This window comes from Accipiter gentilis, chromosome 6, assembly GCF_929443795.1.
Source record: "Accipiter gentilis chromosome 6, bAccGen1.1, whole genome shotgun sequence".
Taxonomy (NCBI): Eukaryota; Metazoa; Chordata; class Aves; order Accipitriformes; family Accipitridae; genus Astur; species Astur gentilis.
Window position 1 is genome coordinate 23,625,686 of NC_064885.1, and position 22,098 is coordinate 23,647,783.

At 41.1% G+C, this 22,098-nt stretch overlaps 1 protein-coding gene across 1 annotated transcript in view; it reads right to left on the reverse strand.

Annotated features, from left to right (window-relative positions):
* Nucleotides 1-1,749: 1,749 nt before the first annotated feature.
* Nucleotides 1,750-22,098, reverse strand: part of EPHA4 (EPH receptor A4) — a 107,451-nt gene continuing 87,102 nt past the window's right edge. Inside the window, exons 9-18 of the mRNA XM_049803648.1 lie at nucleotides 21,127-21,185; nucleotides 20,219-20,332; nucleotides 19,853-20,038; nucleotides 15,779-15,840; nucleotides 15,030-15,239; nucleotides 12,360-12,509; nucleotides 9,745-9,938; nucleotides 7,085-7,240; nucleotides 5,916-6,798; nucleotides 1,750-3,339 (exon numbers count right to left, since the gene is read on the reverse strand). Of these exons, the coding sequence (XP_049659605.1) occupies nucleotides 6,684-6,798; nucleotides 7,085-7,240; nucleotides 9,745-9,938; nucleotides 12,360-12,509; nucleotides 15,030-15,239; nucleotides 15,779-15,840; nucleotides 19,853-20,038; nucleotides 20,219-20,332; nucleotides 21,127-21,185 (1,246 nt within the window). The 3' untranslated portion in view covers nucleotides 1,750-3,339; nucleotides 5,916-6,683. The remainder of the gene's footprint in view (nucleotides 3,340-5,915; nucleotides 6,799-7,084; nucleotides 7,241-9,744; nucleotides 9,939-12,359; nucleotides 12,510-15,029; nucleotides 15,240-15,778; nucleotides 15,841-19,852; nucleotides 20,039-20,218; nucleotides 20,333-21,126; nucleotides 21,186-22,098) is intronic.

The window sequence follows — 22,098 nt, forward strand, 5'->3', positions numbered from 1 at the left end:
TTACACCCCTGGCACTCCGACTATGCAGCACGTGCCCGTACATGTGTTACCATTACACAGCAATATCCTTTACACAATATCCACTCTCTCAGTCTCTGGCTTGGAGCCCTCATCACAGAAACCGTCCCTCTCCATTTTCTGCTGCTCCTGACACTCTCGCACCTCTGGTTTGCATTTTGTCCCTCAGCTTCTCCCTCCCCTCCCTCCTGCTCCTTTCACCTTCTGCCTCTCTGGCCACGAGTCTCCAACACGAGCCCACCAACCCATGCAAACAGAGCCCACAAGCAGAGCAACAAGTGCAGTAACTCAGCAGCAAGGTCACAGTTTCCACATTAGAGGTGAAACCCTGGCCCAGAGGAAGCTGCAAAAACTGTAGGATTTCTGCCAAGGTGACGTCTGGCCCCAGGCAAGGTCCAGACAGCAGGAGACAGGGGAGGGAGACTACTCCCAGCCGATCCCAGGTGTGCAAATGAAACATTATGATCCGGCAGGTTTTCCTCAGGCGTGACACCCATGGATACTACCCGGTCTCCGAGGAAAAATCATTGAGATCGTTAACCAGGTCAGCCTGACGGCAGCATCCTTCCCACGTTACAAATATTCAGCACACCACACAATCCAAGATGGTACCAAGAAAAGGTAACGTGCTTTAAGGTACACATGGGAGTTATGCAGTTTAAATGAACTTCAGGACTGCGTTCCTGTGAAATCTACTGAGGGGACTGTCCCTTTGGGGCAAACGCCAGGATTATTACTCCGAGTTCTGTATTCGTACCTGTTGTGGATAAATACTAAATTAAAAAAAAACATACAATAATTAGAAATAGTCCATTTCATGTTTGTACAGCAACTACTTTATTGTTTTCAAATGCAAATGTTTGCATTGTTTGCTATTTTACAATTTTACAAACTAGGTATAAAAGACCATAAATAAATGACATAAGTTATGTGTACCTAAAATTCATGGAGGGGGACAAAAATTACAAATTAAAACAAAATAGAAAAATCTATATATCTAACCCAGAGATCGTTCAAATGCACGAACCAAGAAATGCTGTTAGATTTTTTCAGTATGAACTAAATTATAATATGCCTTATACATTCTAATTTTAACCACAGTCCTTGCATATTCCAACATACTTGCAGTGATACAAAAAAATAAATGCACTCTCTTTTTATTTGTCTGATTAGTATTTCAGATTTTTTTTCTTCTGGTTATGAAAATGTCACATGAAAGAAAAATACTGCTTTTTAAGTCCTGTTTACTGGTTACTTACCAGCCTTTTGTATTTTATACATATATATTTTTAATACATAAGATCCATCACAAAATTAGTACAGCAAGAAACCCGGACAAACATCAACCAGTGGTGCGTGAGCAGGACAATTTCTTAACAGAGGCTGATCATGCGAGACAGTCCTGGTGATGACCTCTTTGAAACGAGCGGCAGTGCCACAGCACTTGCTTTTCTTTCGCCCCCAGCTCCATCTGGAGCAGCCACCGCAGTTGGCACTTCCCAGCGCCCTGACCGTGCCCGGCCTCTGCCGACAGCGCGGATGCCCTCGCTTCCCTTCCACAGACCTGCCGCTCCTCCTCCGCCAGAGCCAGAGCAGGCAGAATTACGGTTAACGATAGACTCAGAGGGTGAGTGAGGAAGGAAAAGAGGAGGAAGCAGGAGCGACTTTGAGACACCGCTTTACGGCTCTGGTCAAGGCTGGGCTCTCGTTTAACGCAGCGCATCCAGCCTCCCCCGCGACTGCTGGAGCGGTGCCCTGTCCTGTGGCAGTTTGCTGTGCTGCAGTGGGTACCACGGCAGACGCCAGCCCCCCGCGGCCAGGAAGCAAGCGGGGAGCGTGACCTGCCCCGCTCTGAATACCCAGCAGCCGTACGTTCCCTGGGCTCTAGCACACAGCTCCACTCAGACTAGCTTATACTACGTTAACAGTGAATTCTCCAAACACAAAAAAGCTTCTCTAGGTAGTACCAGTAAGTTGCAGCACTGTTCCTCGGGCCACGGAAGAAAGAGTGCCGAGTGCCTTCTACTGCACTTCACCAGCTCTTCATCGCCTGCACAAGGAACAGGACACATTTCACAACTCTCTTGTTAGCTACTGTAACCTTACAGGTCTTGTGGCATTTTTGTTCCTTAGCTGTGCTGGGAGCAAATGAAGTGTTTTGATTATTATGTTACAAATTTTCACAGCTTGCACACAGAGCAAGGTGCTTCTGTGAATGAAGAATTGCATATATTTGTTCGCATTCAACAAGTCTTTAAAATCCTACTTTTGCAGATAAAAAAGGCTACTTAAGAATTCAATTCAGGGTTACCAGTGGATGGATATGCAGCTGTTGCCTCCATCACCTTGCTATTGAGAAACTGGTCGGTCTTGATCATGAACAGGGCATGAACAAATAAACGACACTTACGAAAATCTTTAGCACCCTTATGGATCCCGCAATCCACAACTCCAAAACCAATTCAAAATTGCCCATTTCAGGCTGCAGAACAACTCATTAAGGTTAGTGTGGCAGCTAAAAAATACACTTATAGATACAGAAATTTAAAGATTTTTTAATGTGTGTGTTCTTCCTACCATTGCAGACACAAGCTATTGGCCTGCTCTCATACGACAGGGGACTCCTGCGCTTCCAGAGATGTTTTCGGCACATTCACAGGCAGTTCTACACACAAGGTGACTCGCACGCAAACACACGCTCACAAGCACACATACGCACCCTTTCAGAGGAGATAATAATCCATTATCCATTCAAGAAAAAAAATATATTTATATCACTGCAATGGCACGTTTTGTGTAAAATGTCACTTCAGCAACGTATATAGGCAGCTCACAGGAACGGAGTTCTTTGCTGCGGCACCTGGCCTGGCGTCCATGGTAAGATGTGTAGTGTTCTGTCACTGGCATTTGTCCAAGATGCAGCAGTGACAGCCAGGGGGATGAGGAGACAAAATAACAAAATATATAAATAAAACTGAAGGTAGGAAGAGAAAGCAGAAGGCGAGAAAAAAAAAATATCCAGAAGTCTGCAGGGCTCTGACACAGTACATTCCTGAAGTGACAACTGGGTGCTGAGTTTCAATGAGTTAGTTATCTCTCGGTGAAGAAAAAAAACGGAGTGGGTAGCATGAAAAAAAAAGAGAAAGTAGAAGTCACACTCTCTTCAGGGACTGATGACTGTTCAGCATGTGTTTTCCAGAATCAGTGCTATGGAAGACGCAACTGCGGATCCAGATGGCTTCATGTCTAGTCTATGTTCCTCCACGGTCAATATGATCCATAGGACGGGCTACGAGGCCATGAAAGCAAAATCTAATTTCCCTGTACAAAAAGAAAACACATTAAACAACATGCAATGAGACAGAAACGCACACCTGCCCAAATGCCTCCTCTTAGATTTCCCAGCAGAAGTACTGCTGTATGTAGCCAGCCCCTCCTTGGCTGCTGCAATTGCTGATTCACATGAAAGGAAAAGACCTGAACTCATCTCTGCCCCGGTGAACAGGTGACATGGCAGCAGGTTCATGGAATGAAGCCTCTCCCCAGAGAGGGGAGAAGGATTTCCTAAAGGACAGAGGAGAAAGTAGGAAGACATGCAATTCCCCCAGAAAAGAGAGGCTGAACAGCAAATGCAGGAGGCTGCAGCGCGTTGACATCCTCTCGCTAGCTGGTTCGGCCGTCTCGGGCCAGTGAGACAAATACAACCAGCAGTTCTCAAAGGGTGAGAACCCTTTGTCTTCCTTGTCCCTTTTCTTTCTTTTCTTTCCCTCACACTATTTCAAAGTCTTGCTTCCATTCTTATAAACAGATATGTAATCTCTCTCTATATATTTATATGTGCCACCAATTTTTTTTAATCTGCTCTCCTCCAGCTAAAATCACATTCAAGTGGATGCCCCCTCACTGGCCATATTTTATCACGGAGAACACAACCATCAATGGCAGTTCTGAAAACCTGGCATCTGAGCTGCCTTCACAGTTTTCGTTCTATACGGACACCATTTTCCATTTTGTGTGGAAAATATTGGAGTGTTTTGAATTGCTGTTACTAGACTCCAAGAAAGCAATTTTACAAACTGGCCAGAAAATTGGGTGTATTTTGCTTTTTAAGTAAAAAGACAATCTCAACAGAATGCAATAGATTTACAGCATGAGGAAACTTAAAAGTATCTCTACACTTAAGAAGCAAAAGAATTTTTGCTGCTGAAAGTACAAGTGTCAGGTCTTTAAAATGAGTAACCACTTCTTACGTTGCCTGGCAAAATGACATTAAAACATGCTGGTTTAAATAGTTTTTTAAAAGAAATCTTAAATTTCTTGAAATGGAAAAGCTTTATAAGTAATACTGCAGAACAGTTTTTACTAAGCTGTCATGACTTGACAGGATCCAAATTTAGCATCGCATATTCTGAACAAGTTGTTTTCCAAGAAAGTTGGGGGTGAGGGAGAGTTAGTGGTTAAAATCAGCAAGTTATTGTTAAAAGTGACAAAAAGTGATGTGACAATACAGTAAGTGTGACTTGTCCAACTGAGTGAGCTGGTTTGGATTTAGAATAAATATAATTATTGAAAAAATCTGACATATAAAGCCACTAAATCATTTCTGAATTTGCTGTCAGGTGCAGTGGGACCAAAATATTACAGACCAAAGAACCAGTCTTAGCGCCATCAAAATACAAATCTCATCTTTCTGACACTGTGCCTGGCACAGCTGAAACACAATCTCTGTTCTAGAGGATGTGTCATGAAAATTGCCCTCCCACCAAGCACAGTTTAAGTGGGCCTGATCCTGTCTCTTTTCTAAGGTCATCTCATCACTTTGGTCCTCAAAAGGACTTTAAAAGGAATCTAATTTATACACTCTATTCAAAAAGAGCAGTAAAAGCTTTAATATAAATAAAATTCAAGACTAAACGTGTTCAGAGCTTTACCGGATAAAGCTTTATCCTATGTGACCTAATGAGGACAACCACATTCCTATAGCACTCACCTCCACCTAGCAACCCAGGGGATGCTTCCATTCACTCAACCTTCCAACTATTTCTTAGAGGAGTTGGAAGGCAGCTTTTCAAGCAGGTCATGCTCCATCTTGTTTGCCATACTTGCAGAGGGGCACTTAGACCTTAGCCATGCAGCCTACACCTGGCACTCAAACCCACAGTCGCCTTGATAATCCAGCCTATGGGGCTGGTTTCAAAAGTGAAATTTGGTTCCCACAGCTGATGAGACTGGATCACCATGTCTGAAGTGTAACGCTGCTGCTTAACATAGAGCTATCACCATGCCTGACACCCAAGCTGTGCAAAACCAAGAAGGCTGCACTCACAACCCCATTTCCTTCTGCTCCCCCTCCCATAAAACCACTAACACAGCAACTGAGACTGATCGTTCTAAAACACAAATATTGGTTCTACTGTAGTTCATGAGAGAGCAGAAAAAGTCCTTGGTTCTTCTTGGTGCATTTATGAGTATCTGTACTTTACAAGGTTATTCTTACTTTCTATGGGATCAGTATGTGTGGGTTTTTCCACCCCAAAAATAAGGGCACCCCTACTGGTCTCAATGCAAAATGGGGTCAAGCTCTTAGCACTGAACTGAGTGAGCCCCAAGACGTACTCCTGCACCTTGTCTGCACATCCTAACACGCAACAGCTTGAGAGCAAGACCAGGTTTTGAAACAGTGCAATTTTCACTGTCATCAAATAGAGTAAACAATGGGAAACACTAAGCAATTAGTCTGGGAAACCAGCACAGGTTCACACAAAACAGTTGGGAACCCCAGATAATACATACCACAGCACTTTTTTTTCTTTTTCTTTCCCCAACAGTGATGAAATCCTAGCACAGTTTAAGAAACAAAGCACCGTGAACATGTTGGACACTGTACTTCCACTGACCTTCTCCGTGTGGCAAAAGGAATCACTTCTTGAAAGAGAAAAGAAGTCTGAAAGCTCCACAGCCATGATTGTCACAGCTGACTACTGGCAAGATGTTCACAAAATGTCTTTAAGTGGTAGGCTTCAGCACGGCACAACAGCAGCCAATAATTGCCCCAGAAGTCCAGTTTCACCCAGTAATCCATGAGGTGGGTCATTTCATGTCTCAAGCCCGTAAATGAGTAGATCACTAATCAGCAGGCACCAATTAGCCAAATGATATTCTCACTGATGTTTCTGCAAGGTATTAGTGATGCTTCAAATCTGCAAAAAATATCCTAGGGCAGATTCTTCATTCCAGTGAAAGATGCACAACGGTGGCTTCACCCACAAATAAAACACTATGGTTGTAATCCTACAGGTCATAGGGAGAAGGGAAGTAATTTTGTTTTTTTTTTAAGCACAGTATCTGGCAGCAAACATAGCATCAAAACTTGAATGTGACTTTATATTTATATAGATACATGTATTTTACATATCATTGATCAACAGAGAAGTATGTTCCAAGAAACAATTTGTTCCAGGTCTGGTTTAAAATGACGACTTGTCATTTCTGGAGGCCCCCCTCCCAACATACACGCTCAGTTTCCGCAATCTGTACATCAAGCAATGCTGCAGATCTTTATTTCAACGGGCGAGGAGACGAAGTAAAAAAAGTGCAGTTCTTCAATTAAAGTGCATGGATGAGGTAAACTAATTTCAAGAGTTTTGAGTTTATTCAGTACTGGCTCAGACGGGAACCATCCTGCCATGCATCTGTTGCATTTGGGTGCGCATTGCTTGAACGCTGCTCAAGATCTTGTTCTGGTGCGCGATGGCAGTGATTCCGATCCTTGCCAGGTCACTGTGAAAAGCAAGAGAAGAAGCAGGGAGCTTGAGAACTGTGGATCAGATGCTGGTGCAGTGAAAAATATTGAGTCAACCGCAAGCAACATAGCAAAAGCAAGGCAGATGTACAGAAATGTTTAATTAAATAAGTGAAGGCATTGTGGAGGCATTTTAAAGTCATCCTCCATCCAAATGAAAGGCATTCCATTCCTTTAATGAGGGTAGAGATATGCAGCACAAAGCAAAAGAAGCCGATTAAATCCAGATTTACCAGGTTTTTTGTTATATCGCTGAGTACTTACTCCTGGTTCATATGCACCACAGCCTCTAGGGTGGTATAGCCAGCAGCTGTGAAGTTATCCTTGTATCGCTCCATTTTAATGGCTTGGAGCCAGTCACCGACAGAAACAACCGCCGAGAACTCAGGGGAGCTGGGATCCAGCAGGGCTGTGCTAGGTCTGGATGCCAAACAGTGAAGGGAAAGAGAAATGGTGTCAGCTGGATCACAAATCGCAAACCAAAGTTTGGTCTCCACAACAATTATCCTCAATGATTAGGGAAAGTAGGAGCAAGATGTCGCGCCCAGCAAAACTGGTGGCTCTCTGCACAGCAGCATAGATGCAAGACACTTAACAAAATGCAAAGTAATAGGCCAATTTTTGCTAAGAATGAATTTGACCTTAGGTTTCTATTTTTGCTTTCAGATCTAATTTGAACCACAATGCTGCTTACAATTTCCACCTCAGATGCAACCAATTTCATAGAAAATGCTTTTACTTCAAAAACCAAAGAAGATGGCAATGCTGGAAGGCATTCAGCCTACTGGGTCTGTATCTCACAGGCAGCAATGCAAGACCTTGCCAGTCCTGCATGTGTCAGACCTCAGCTCAGCAACTATAGAAACACTACTGAAGTATGCACAAAGGAACTGGGAGCTCACAACCTGCCAGACTGGTTTGGAGGGCGGGTTCAGATAAATTCTGTTTCTAGCCAGGTTCACAGGCAAGCTCAGTGCATTCAATCAAACTGAGGACAGCAGGGAGTTAATCCCCTCTTTAATCAATCCATTCCTGACCAACGCGTGTGCCAGGAATGGTGGGAATCATGCAAGCTTTGATCTTTGTTTGCACTGTGGAATGTGCTTCTCATTCTCCCTTGTACAGTTTTGTGAATAATTATTTTTACAAAATTTGCTTCTCTTATTAATAAATCTCATTTATTATTTTTTGTCTATTGTAAATCACAGTTTCATTAAACCATTATAAATTACTACTCTCTATCTAAACAAACCAATTATCATTTAGCAATTAAACTGAAAATGCACATCACCAAAGATTAGGCGTGCAATAGCAGTTATGTCTTGCCTAAAGCACCGAGTACATGCTGGTAATACTTGGTCCAACTCTTCTGCTGTATTATCTAACACAAGACCAATGATGGCAACCTAATTATACACAATTATGCTTCACATATAAAGTCATATAATATATTAATGTTATACGCATATTTGAAATTCATATTCCAAAGAGAAGAAAAATAGAGATCCTATAAATAGCCATGAACATGAAATGACCTTGACAAGGCTATTAACTTACACACACACACACAGACAAAATGACTTTGAACAGGCTATTAACTTCTGTAAAATCTATATAATTTCAAAAAGCACCTGTAAATTGGAAAGAAAGCAAAATGGATGAGTTCATGCTGTGATTCTCAAATCAAATTATTACAGCAGATCATACTGTGATCCTCACCATGTAAATTATTTAAGCCTCAAGGGTGGATACATTTTTGCCAGACTACCAACGCAATTAGGGCAATCTGGAGGATACGTGGTGATAGTGGCCTCACAGGGTTAATAATCCCTCTTCTGATAATGTACATTGTAAGTAAGAGTCACAAAGGGACCTACAAGTTTTAAAACAAAAATAGCTTTTTCCAGAATGTTGCTCTGTTGGAGGCCGAAACAGAACCTCTGTTACTCCTCCGCTGATTCAAGAAACTTAATTTTGTATTGCCCAATGGATATTTTTGTACTTTCCCTTCTACTGAAAAATATTTTCCCATTATCTTCCTCATTTGTTTCTTTTAAGCTTCTTTTCCATATTTGCTGTAAGCAAATTTACCTGACAAAGTGAAGACATTTGAAAAAAACAGAACAAACTTGGTGTAAATGAGTAAAGTTCCTATTACTTCAGCAGTGTTTCACCAGCTTAAACAAACTGCTGATCTCTCCCAACAAAGGTATTTTGGTTTTACCCTAAAACTCTGGGAGTTTCCTTCCTACTGCGCTTCTTTTGCACGTACCAGCTATACCATGCTTAGCAAACAAAACAAAACACAAATGTAATACGGGATCGGTGGAGACATGAAACTGGCTTTCCACAAAATTAAATTCAAATTCACATAAAAATTAATCCACACCTCCCCAATGCCCGCAAGGCGTTGGCTGTAATGCCATAACGCTCATTTGCAAATCCTACACAAACCTAGGGTTTATAAAACTTGATGAGGTACTTTTCCTGCAGAAAACCACATCACTCCTTTTAGCTACACTGCATTAAGGCTACCTGTTCAAGTCCTTTCACTAGGGGGGAGAGGGAAAAGATGCAGAAAACTTTGTCTTCAAACAGAGCTTGCCTGCATCAGAACTTTTTCAGGATGTGTTTAAGACTGTGCTGTAAAACTGGTCAGCGTTGGTGTGATACAGCAACAGCTCTGCTCATTTGGTTTTCCTGCTCACAGAGCTAGGAGAGCCTGGGGTGCCCAGCAGGGTTCAACAGCGCGCCAGCACTACCCCTTGACTCTCATGCATGGTGCAATGTCTGCTGTACAGTCTGGCTCTGCAGAGCTACAGAGCACGCTTTAATCCCAGCGCAGAGGTTTAGGCGACTTGCAGTTTTGCCTGTCATCTCCACTGTGCTCCCTCGTACATCACCATTACAAAAGCACAGCTGACCTGGAGCTCTCGCTGCCTGTCCTCTTCAGGCTGTTGGGGTTGCGGATGAGTTTGTCCAGCATGTTGACAATCTGTCCAAATTTAGGCCTGTCACTGCGTTCCTTCTGCCAGCAATCTAACATCAGCTGATGGAGAGCAATGGGGCAGTCCATCGGGGGTGGCAGACGATACCCTTCTTCAATGGCTTTAATAACCTATAAATGGCACAATTAGGAAGACATTAGAGAACATCAGACACCACTCACATCTACCAGCTGAGTATCATTTATCCTAGGGCGATCCAAAGTATGGAAACAAATCCACAGTTAAGTGAAACAACATGGAAAATTGCACTCAGACTCAGGCAGTTGGTGGTCTCAGAACTGTCATTTCTCCTCAGCAATTCAAAAATAAAAGGCTACATCATCCAAGGCAGACATTAGATACAGAAAGGCAATGTATCACAAAAGAGCACATGGAATACAGGGATGACAAAATAGCCCAGGTTAGAATTAAGCAACTATCCTCGTTGGACGTAGGGTTGGAGAAGCAACAGTTCTACAGCAAATCTTTAATATCTGTCAGTTTTGGGTGCAATATGTTGAAGACAAAATTTTCCCCATCATTTTTAGGGTACAGCAGATCACCCCCTCCTCCCTCTCCTCCTGGGCTAAATCATCTCTGTCAGTCATACAGACCTTGTAGAGAACTTGTTCTCTCACCACTGTATGCTCTGAACTAAGAAATGCAGAGATGGGAACCCTTTTGTGCAGCTTAATCAAGATGGTTACAGAAGTCCAATGCAGCAGCTTAAGTACGTATTTCATATTTAATAGAAAGCAGAAAAACTCACAAGCTTAAGTAGTTTCAAACCCTCCAAAAAGAGCTCCAGAGCTCAGTACTCTGATGGCTTCTTAGCTCTCTCAGAAGAACGGGACGTGACCAGGACTCAATTCCGATACGACAGGGATGTGACCCAAGCCTTCAGATCTAAATTAATTGATATGACTTTGCTGGCAGGATTCACCATGAGACTAGAGACCAGGAGTGCACAGAGACTGAATTGCACTAAATTCCCTCATTCTGGTCTTGTCCAATTAGTGGCTAAAATCCACTGGGAGGACAAGGTGAGGGATATGCTTGCACTATTAGCAGCTATTCAGTGACCACAAACAAACTGGCTCTCACTACTCCAGAAAGTAGGAAGATCCTTTTGATTTCTCTTGATTCAACAGACACTGAGAATAATTTGAAATCCAATTCTGCTTTGTTGTGAAAAACACTGCTCTCACCTTCGTTAAGGAGAAAAAAATGGGTCTACGCCATGTACTAAAAAGAGGATGCAAAGACAGTAATATTGGCTTTCACTGTCATGTTCAAGACAGCTTTTCAACATGGTCTAGCACCACACATTAGCAGTGTATACCAGCCTAATGTGCTAGCTCTGTGTTCGTTGCATTGAGCTCCACTGTGCTGTGTAGACATGCCTGATATAACTAAGACACATCTGGTGTTTTATTTTCTTGCTAAGTCTTGATGACTTCCTGTTAGCAAAGGAAGGCAAGATTGGGTGCCAGAAGAGACATTTCACATCAGAAGGAAATTAAAATTATATCCCATTTAGATTAAATGCCATCCGCATCTAGACAGTCTTTGAAAATATTCAGCTCTACATAAGAAAGCAGATGACTTGTAAAATGACTTAACCACTCCCATGACCATATATTCACATTAACATTTTCTTCTTCCTTTACATGTTTGTAAATCCCCTGGGAAAAGAATTATGGAGAATCTATGCCTCATTTTCACTGGGATTTTTTTTTTTTCATTTAATAAAAATTCTATTAGCAAAAGCTCTTATTAGCATTATTATTAAATACTCTTCTGGCCTAGCAGCCATTGTGCATGCTCCCTCTTGGAATACACTGAAGTAGTCCAGATGGTACAGTTAAACAGGACATGCATAATTTAAGAATGGTCATTTAGGAAGCGGCTTTTTAATGTCCTCGAGGGGCAGCTATGCAATTGTCACAAGGATGCTCTGACTGATAATCAGAATTGGATTTCATTATGTGTTGTTTTAGATACCCTACAAGAAATAAAATCCTCTGGAAGAATTACAAGCATACTGGGGCTTGAAGAATTAACTCCTAATAGGAAGCCCCATTAAATTCAAGTGTTTTTTCTTAAAGACTTTCAATAAAGTTGAGATTTAATATCAAAATTCAAATCTTCCCTCTCTTGACAGTATTACAGTCTGACAGTTTAACTATATTCGCTTCCCTTTCCTCCATTCTTCTTTCTTACATTAATTGCTTATAATATTTTTCCTAAAATTAAAAAAAAAAAAAATAATACATGCACAAGTTACACAAGTTATAGACCCTAACTTGAGAATCTCCTATTCCCTGAGCAGAGACCAGGCTTGACGTATTTAAGGAAGTCTTAGTTCCAGAGATGGTCCCTGAGAAAACAGGAATCTACCACCCATGATATCCTTTTAAAAACCTGGACTAAATGTCTTGTAACCATACAGCAATTGACACAGAAACACATCAGCAGACATCTAAGGACAAAGACAAAGGCGTGGGGGGAAAGGGAGAGAAAAGGAAGAGGAAGCTCAGAAGGAGACTCACATCTTGATTGGACATATCCCAGTAAGGTCTTTCTCCATAGGACATCACTTCCCACATGACGATGCCATAGCTCCACACATCACTAGCTGATGTAAATTTACGGTAGGCAATTGCCTCTGGTGCAGTCCACCTGATGGGGATCTTGCCACCCTGTCACAAATAAAAGAAATCACAGGCTAGTGAGTCACTGACCCAGTAATGTGCATGGCTGGCACTGTTCTACACTGCCATTAAAAATACAAAATCGTTATCTGTACGCAATTCCACAATCCTTCTTAAAAAGGCTTCCACTTTCTCTTTTTCTTGCCATAAAACTGTCAGATCCAAACAGGAGGCAATGCTGCCCATCTGTTTTCTTTAGTCACAAGGAGGCGACCAGTAAATTGTTAAACGTATTTTCATCAGCCCTCTGAGAGATCTCTGCTCAGGGCTATGCTGAAGCATGAGAACAAGCCAGGGGTTTTACAAAGTATATATTAGAGATTTAGTTGACAAAACAAATAAGTACATGCTGTTAATTACTGTTTCCTTGCTTGCCTGTCTGACCTGTTTGGCCTGTTTCAGAAAAATGGGATTATAAAAGTTTTGCTTTTCAAAAAGGTAAAATAAAGAGTGGATAAACTGGGAAGATTTATGAATACTGTGGTGTTTCCCATGGGCAATATCCCAACTCCTACCAGAGATGTGAGACGGCAAGCAAGCCTCTGGGCTCTCCCAGTCCCTGTGGGAGGAGTTCAACACCAGACCACGGTATGAGGCTGCTTTTGATGCCTGTTGAAGAGAGCTGCCTCTTGTTACAATACTTCTTTTTAAACAAATAAAAACACTTGGCCATCTGATTTGGGCCACTGAGGTCCTGCACTGTTTTAAGAAGAACTCACTCCATCCTGTTTATCTGATTTTGCCTTAGCTGAGTGATGCCAAGCCAGAGATTTCTCCTTTTGTTTATGCTATTATGCAAGGTGTTTTTAATTGAGCTTTTGCTTTCCTGCAGTTCCATCTGGGGAACAACTTAAGCTGAACAAAGGTTTTAGGGTTTTTTCATTTCTTTTATGCTTTTTTGATTAAGTTTATTTTGGTAGTTTTTTTCTCAGCCATCTTCTAGGTAGTTTTTACCCATAACTGAGTGCAGCATGTGCATACTGAATGGTTTATTGTTCTAATATCTCTCTCAAGTGTTTAATATGGACTTGTTCCAAAGCCAAGTGAAATAAAACAGGGTCCTTCTCCTGGCTTCTTTGGCCTTTGCATCAGGCCCTTTGTGAATCAGGTTGTAGCAGTATGTACCTTGTGTGGCTAGAGGATGCTCTCACTTCAATGAGTTATACTACTAGCAGGGAGCAGAACACACCATTCTCTTAAAAAAGGCTGCTTTAAAAATTGTATTTTATTGCATCATCTCTGGTTATGAAAAAGCTCTATTCCTCCTTTAGACACAGATGCATGGACATTGTTTATACATGGTTGTCATTCTAAAAATTGTCAATAAGCTCTTTTTATTTAGCTGCTTGAGTACAGTGGAGTTCATCCAAATTTTCCTGATCCTTCATTACTGATACCAAATAAAGACAATGCACTGTAAAGCAAATGTCATTGATTCCCTGTAGTTTACTCCTGAGAGCAAACATAATACTATATCTCCACTCACTAAATTCAAAGGGAAACTTTTCAATCACTTCTGTCTTACCCTTGTGTGTTTGTCTAAACTTTGATTTCCCTGAACACAGCTTTTCAGACCTCTGCTTCTTCCACTTGCCACCCTTATGAACGAGAAATACCAAGGCTGGCCAGCGTTTAATACTACATGAGTCTATCCTTCCCTATAATGAACTGTGAATCCATTAAAGGATGAGTGTTGGGATTAAACTGCAAAATCTGAGTGCTGCAAACAAACTCTGCACTAGGGAGAACAGATGGAGAATGGCAGATATTTAAAAACAAAGAAAATAAGCAATTAAAAAAGGAGACTTTATAAACTCTGACTTTTATTTCTTCACACACATGTTAATTACAGAGGTATTGGTACAAAGGCTGGTAATGGTCAGGATGTTGTTTTGTGGCCAGAAGTACTTGCGTTAGTACTATTCCACAAGCAGCATATTAAAATGGCTTTAGCAAAATTAGTTAATAGTGGGATGCTGAAATACAGATAAAATGGGCAAGAAAAAAAATGGGAATGCAGGTCTCACTCTTTTCCCGGTCCAAGTTATTTAGGTCAAATTTATGACTCGCTTTGCAATGGGCAAAAGTGGATTTTTTTTAAAAATTTTTTTTTGTTGGCGTATCTACACTTGCTGTATCAAACCTCAGTGGGACTAGTCACTTGGAAATCATTATGCATGTCTGTAGACATCAGAAGGAATAGAAGCCCAAGCTCTCTTTTCTGGCATCAGATTCCTGTCACGCACTCTAGCACACTGAAGGAACTGGAGGAATACATGGGTCACACCCTCAGAGAAGAAATACTGATGTAGCTGCTGATGTAGCAATACACTACATCAACTTACACTAGCTATGGAGTCTGGGCCAATGTTTACTTTTAGACTGTGATATAGGTTTTCACTTGTGACTGAGATTATTTTAAAACAAACCATTGCCACCTCCCACACAGTCAGACAAAACCAGTATGTAGGCAAGAAAACCCACTGGACATTTTCTTTCCCTCCTTACCCGTGTCGTATAAGCTGCTTCAGGGTCGTCTTCCAGGACTCGGGACATGCCGAAGTCAGACACTTTGCAGACCAAGTTGCTATTGACTAGTATGTTTCGAGCAGCTAGATCCCGATGCACATAGCTCATGTCAGACAGATACTTCATTCCTGAGCCAATGCCACGAAGCATCCCCACCAACTGGATGACTGTAAATCTGCCATCATTCTTCTGCATATGGGGAAAGGAAGAAAATCACAGAGCATTAAGCTAAAAGCTACATTATTACCATTGCTGAAATTGGCAAAGAGCATATCTCTGGATTCCCATCTTCTCTCAAATAGAATGCAATGTTATTTCCTCACTCTCCTGACTAGTGTCTATAATTCACCAGTAAAGTAAGAACCCAGAGGTTCTGTCACAGCTTCTAGTGATGCAGTATCCAGTTTGCAATAAATCTGGTTTTAATGAGTCTATACCACTGTGATGCTTTCAAAAATGGAGCAAATCAGAACTGTTCCCATTAAACATGGATTATTTAAGACCCTGCTATTTTAAACATTACATTTATTCTATATTCTTCTACTTTACATTTATGCTGGTTTTCAATAGGAGCAACACCAGAAAACAGAATTTCCCAAGCACAAACATAATTTCTCTAAAAATGCTGAATTTTCAGTATCTTTCTGCAAAAAAAAGAACCAGAATGAAAACCAGAAAATGTTTCCCAGTATAAAATCTCCTTAGCTTATTATGAAGAAATCACCTACCCTGAGGAAGGCATCCAAGGAGCCATTCTCCATGTACTCAGTTATGATCATTACCGGTTTACCTAGAGTTCATATAAAGAAAAACACAATTCCTTGATGAACACCGATGTTAATGGGATAAAAATGGGTTGCACATGATTTTACTGCCAAGACACCTGGCTTACACAATCTAATTTAATTTGAAAAGCACCAAGCTTATGCCTCAGCTGTGGGGAGCAAGAGAAGGAATATTATAGGACAGAAACATTTAAAGGGCCCCATCTGGAAGGTTAACCCTTTGGTTGACTCATTGACAAGGTCTTTAACTAAAGTGGCTCCTGTTCTCTAAGGAATATATGAATTGGTAATTGAGAGCTAAGAAACAAAGATCTGTTCAAACTTGACAAAAATCTTTAGTGTAATTAAATTGCTTGCAGACTAGAAAGCCTTCCTCTTTCAAAACGGAATTTGTGAATGCTTTGGTCTCTCTGCCTCTTTCGAAAGATCAACGCTTTAGGCAAGTTAGAAGCTGTCAGCAGCTACAAGGTATTCCAAGACAACTGGATTCAAGAATGCCAAGTACAAGCTGTTCCTCTCAACTTTCTCTGTCCCAAATTTGTATCCCGTGTCTCTTGTTATTTATAAATGAGCCAAAGCCATTTGCCTCATGAAATCAACCACAGGATAAATGATTCAATGAATTGTGTCACATGTGGGACATGGTGCTTCAGCAGCACTCAGCTTCCCATGATGCAATACAGAAAGCCAAGCTGGGCAATCTGAAGAGAAATGTAATGTAATGTTTCTGACATAGGGATGCTTTCTAGGCACTCTCCTGCCTAAACATCAGCAAATACATAAATAATGCTTGATGATGTCTTTAAGAGCTTTACAAAGTCATACGATGCTGAAACTGAAAACATTCAGATACATACAAGTAACACTTATTATTTCATGGGGTTAAATCATGCTGGATATTCAGCACCTAGATATTTGCAGAAATATGTTCAATATCATCTCCATTCTAAAAGTGAGCAATAGGAGATGTAGAGAAGTGACTTATCAAAGGTCGAATGGCAAAAGTCCGGTCCCAAGATGAGCACTATTAAGCTCACCTGAAGTCAAGGAAGCACCTGATGATCAGCACCAGGCTGGCATGGCAACCCTTCCTCCCAGTTATGCTTTAGCTACATGAACTACAGAGTTTCTTCCTGAATAAAAGACAGTGTCCCAGAGAAACTCTGCTTCTGTACTTACTGGAGCAGCTCTGAATAAGGGAACATTATGGGGAAAGAATGGTTCAGTAGACATGTCACCTAGGCTGTAGATAGCTCAATTCTGTCTTGGCATCAGAACTACTCAACTTTTCCTTGCTTCTGTCACCAGCAAATATCTGCTCCAGAACAACCAGCTATGAAATTACCCTACCATGAAATGTTGCAGCATTGAAAGTTCCCCTAATCATTTCTCAGTGCATTTTTCACCAAGATGCTTATGTCTTTGTTTGTCAGGGGTTTCCACTTTTGAAGTAAACTTTTTTTTTTAATTAGAAAACAATATGCTATAAGGACTGACTGTACCGAAAATTTCACTTAGGCCAACATCTATGTGCGAAACAACACTTATTTCACTCATAGTTACTTATTTCACCTTTTCAGCCCCAACCTATCCTTCGCAGGACTTTTACTATTCCTGCTTCTCCTTCCCTTCCCTACTGTTATCAAAACTCTTACTGTTTTGGTCCCATGCAAACTGGCATGCCTGTGAAATGCCAGTCTGGCAGCTGAATCCTTTACCATTTGCATGAATGCAGTAGAGAAGCAATGGTATTGCATGCAGCGAACTGCTCTGGATGAAGAGCTTAGTGACCTTGGCTGAGTACTTGCACCCTTAAGGAAAGGGATGTGATAAAAAATCGTCCTCCCTCTAATTCACCTTTACAAGCTTTCTTTGGCAGAAAGAGAAAAAAATCCAATCAGATCTGCATAGGTCACTGTTTCGTTTATCCTTTGCAACTGTGACCGGAACACTTCCTCTGAACAAATACAGCTAAATGAGTTTTAATTAACCTTCCTCAATCAAAAGATACTATGTCAATGCAGAAAGGAAGAAAGGGAGACTCTTTCAGTGCATTAACATGTAATTTCATTACTCAGGCACTTCTTTAGCAGGGGAGGGGGACAGAGAGAGAAGAAGTTACCATCAGTGAGTCAATTATTAAAGTACTTGACTAGCAGCCAATAATGTATTCATGGTTTTTTGCTGCCTCTCTCAACCCCCCATCTACACCACTATTTATCTCACATTTTAATTTTCAGTTTATTAAATGCATTCATTTATCACAGCATTCAGAAAACCTATGGAGAAATTGAGACAAATGTCTTCTTAAGCAGCCCTGTTTACCAAACACACCAGCTCTGAGGTAACCAAGCTGGCTTGCTGTGGAAGCATCAGTTACTGCGAGCCAGGCAATGAAACATTCTCGGGTCAGGCTACCACCTCCTCAATGAAATTTTCAAATAATTTTAATTCAGTGACAACTCCATTATGCAAATGCATACAGTCATTTATAACAGCTAGAGCTCTAATAGCTCAGGGGTTTCCAGCTTCGGTGGGATTTCAACACAAAGATTCCCCTGTTGCCTTTCTTCTACAGAGGTGCTAGAAAAATCACTGTCTGTAGCAAACACTGTGGCCTGACCACAACCCCCCCTTCTCTTTGCTACAACAACAACAAAAAGAGAAAGAGAGACTTAGACCTGCAAAATTTAAACAGAGTATTATCTTTTAATTTCAGTTTTGAGGGAGGCCCTCAGTAAACGATGGTCAAAATTAGTCCAAACCCCTATTTTCCCTAGTGGAATTTGTCTTGAAAAGCAAACAGCGACACACTGTATGAGACACTTTCAACAACTGTGACAGAAGGCAGACTACGAGAGGGAAACACAAATGAGCAAGGGTAAGATTTCCAGAAACTCAAGTGGCAGAGTAAGCATCCAGCTCCCACCGACATTCAAGGACAGGGTTTTTCAGTGGTATTGATGACGTTGACAACCCTCTATGGGAGATACTTCGTTCTAGGTAATATTTTACTTTTTAACTTTGCAGCCATACCTAATTTTAATTCCTTATGCTATTAATACCCTGCATTCATGTTCACCATGCACACCATCAGCTGCAGAAGGTAAGCTCACAAATTCCACCCTTTAACAGCAGCTCACAAGATCACTGCTTTCTATGCTACCCTGAGCATGAGCCCCTACATCCAAAGGGTCTTTTAGGATTAGCAATCAGTGCCAGGCTTTGCCAACATGCTACCTAGGGCAGTCAGAGCAGGGAAAATAACTACATCATCACAGCATCACCTTATCAAGTCAGACCCAAGCATGTCTGTCTTACAGGTGTCTTTTCAGTTCTAGCCTACAAACAGCATCCAGCGAGTGCTGTCATTCTCTTTCTAAGGCAGGGTTCATGGCACAGCGAACGCTAACAGAGTTAAAAAAAAACCCCAAACCAAACAAACAAAAAGATCAGCCAGGTAAATTCTGCAGAGTGAAATTATCACACCTGTAAATCAGAGAAAACAAATAAGCAAGTTTCACAATAAAATAGCCTACTTCTTTTCAAAGGATTGCTCCTTACATCTGTGCTTTGTACCTTAAACATATGACTGTAGTTTTGTTTTGGTTTTTTTTCTCCCAACCATTTTAAATTCTTTGCTCACCATCTGCTTTTGCCTATCCTGTAACAATCAGCTCAGTCTAGCAAAGATGTGAAAGATGCCTGCTTGGCATAGCAAGAAGGGGGGGAAAAAAAGCCAACCCCTGCAGTATTAATTCCCCCTACAAAATCTTGTACAAGCTGCCTACAGATAGAGTATCAGTTGAAACCATAAACCCATTTATAGCTGACAACAAGATTAATGACTTGTCCTGCACTGATTTCCTCCTATTAGCTATCAGTGAATCTGTTCCATCTGTCATTTCACAGGAAAGAGGGTAAAAAGAAAAGAAAAAAAACCCACAGCACACACCACCACAGACTTATTTCTCAGTGACTTCCAAATTGGCCTTGTCATGAAAATGACCTACTTACATTTAGTAACGACACCTTCCAAGTGGATGATATTGGGGTGGTCAAATTGTCCCATAATGCTGGCCTCACTCAGGAAGTCTCTCCTTTGTTTATCAGTGTAACCAGCTTTTAGAGTCTTGATAGCAACACAGATCTCTCTTTTTCCTGGTACTTTGAGACGGCCGCTGCATACTTCACCAAATTCCCCTTAAGGAGAAAGGCACAAGAATCCATGGTCATGAACATGAAGCATGCACTAGTGCTGTCAAACCGTTATGTCAGTTCATTTTGGGGAACCGTCATACAAAAATCATAGGATCCCATGTTTCCTAAAAGCAAATTTAAAACTATATTTATAGAAAAAAATGCATAAGTCCTGGCACTTACCCACACCAATAACTTTTTCAATCTTTATGCAGGAGGCATCAATTTCTTTGGCAAATTCCCTCACAGCTTGGTTTGGATCCTCATATGTAAAAGGATCCACATATGTTCTAACACCTGCAAGGCAGAAATGTTTTATTTGAAGTCACTGATCTACATGCTGCTGAACACGGAACATATGAGACGGAACCCTTAATGATATACAACAGCAAAGAGAGTGTACAATAAAAATGTACAGTAAGCCAGGAATGACTGATGAAGGAAGGAAGGACTTAATGTATTTTTCCCCTGATGCAATTTTTTTTTAATGTAAACATTTAATATTTCCCAATATTGATGTAAGGAATCAGGCTTTTGCCAATAAACAAGCTTTACAAATCACTGCCATCACTAACAGGCCAATAGCCTCTCTATGGACCTGTGAGATTAAAACACATCCCATTTCCCTTTTGTGAGCCAAGAAATTCTGAGCCTAGGTCCTAGGTTTGGTACCTGGATGACTGAGATGGAAGTAATGGTAGGATTCAGTCCTGGAAAAAACGCAGCAAAGTTCATATACCCTTTCCTGCAGGATTGCCTCCGGCCCATCCAGAAACTGCTTTAGCAGAGTATTGTGGGGAAAAAAATCATGCCTAGATATCACTGGCCAAGAAGAGATGTCTTTCAGGGGAAAGCAACAGTGGAAAAATTTGATGAACCTTTCTCCTGTCTGCTCCCTCAAAACTTTTTACCCAGATATTTCTACTTTTCCTGTTACTAAAGTACATAGTTTTGAAGAAGGATGTTTGCAAGACAGGAAAACAGAGACATATTCATCTCAAGAGCAATGTCATCCCTTACTCCCCAAGCATCAGAACGTGGGACATGTTTTACAAACCAAATCAAAAAACCCAAGCACCACTGCCTTTTACCTTGGTTCAAATGCTTCTCCTCATCTGCCTCTTGCTTAGCCTTACTGTACTTACTGCGCCTGTCAGAACAAAGAAAGAACATTACAGTTCAAAATAAGTATCTTACTTTGAGACGAGCTCAGTCTTCTTGACCTGCTGAGACTTGAGCTGTTTGCACCTGCCACAACCTGTGTTCGGCAGCTCCCCTACAATAGCCCATGACACAACGTACACCTACCAGCGGGGTAGGAGACTCCTCTCAAACTGCTGTAAGTCTTACTGGCATCAAAAAAGCATCAAGGGAAACACAAATCCATCTGTATCTTGGCATTTAAAGAAAAAAAAGAAAGCTTGCATTTTGGCCACTTTTTTTTCAAATGTTTATTTGCAATTCTGTCCAAAAAGGCACCAAACTGCTTTTTAGCCCTATCATGTATGGATTTAAATGCTACAACAGAGGTGTTTTGGCAGGTGGATTTTCAAACATAATTAGGCAAATGCCAATACCAACACACTTATTTAACTGCAAATATAAAACTGGAAACAAGTCTGTTAACACAGAAATCGGGATGGCAGCAAAAAAACCCCCTGACCATCAAAAATGCAGATCCCAAGGATGTTGTTTATTCTTTTAATCACTGTACAATTGAAGGGGGCAAAGAACTCCTCCTCACAGAGCTCCTCTACTAACCCTCTGAGTTGGAGACAATAATGTAGTATAGTATGTTAATTCTATAGATTACTTTTCGAAACCTACGCACATGATATTGTATCCAGTTATGTATTTAATCAGTGCAGCTTTACACTTCAATGGGTAAGTGGTATCAAGAAAAGTTAATATAAGAGGTTAGTCTGTTAGGGAAGATATTAGGGAGTCAGCTCAGCCAAATGTGTACTGGGATTTGAGGTTCCCCAGCATCTAATGGTATGTAGATGTAGAGATTTGATTTGGACTTTTACCCACCATTCAGAGGAAGTTCAGAACGAGGCATA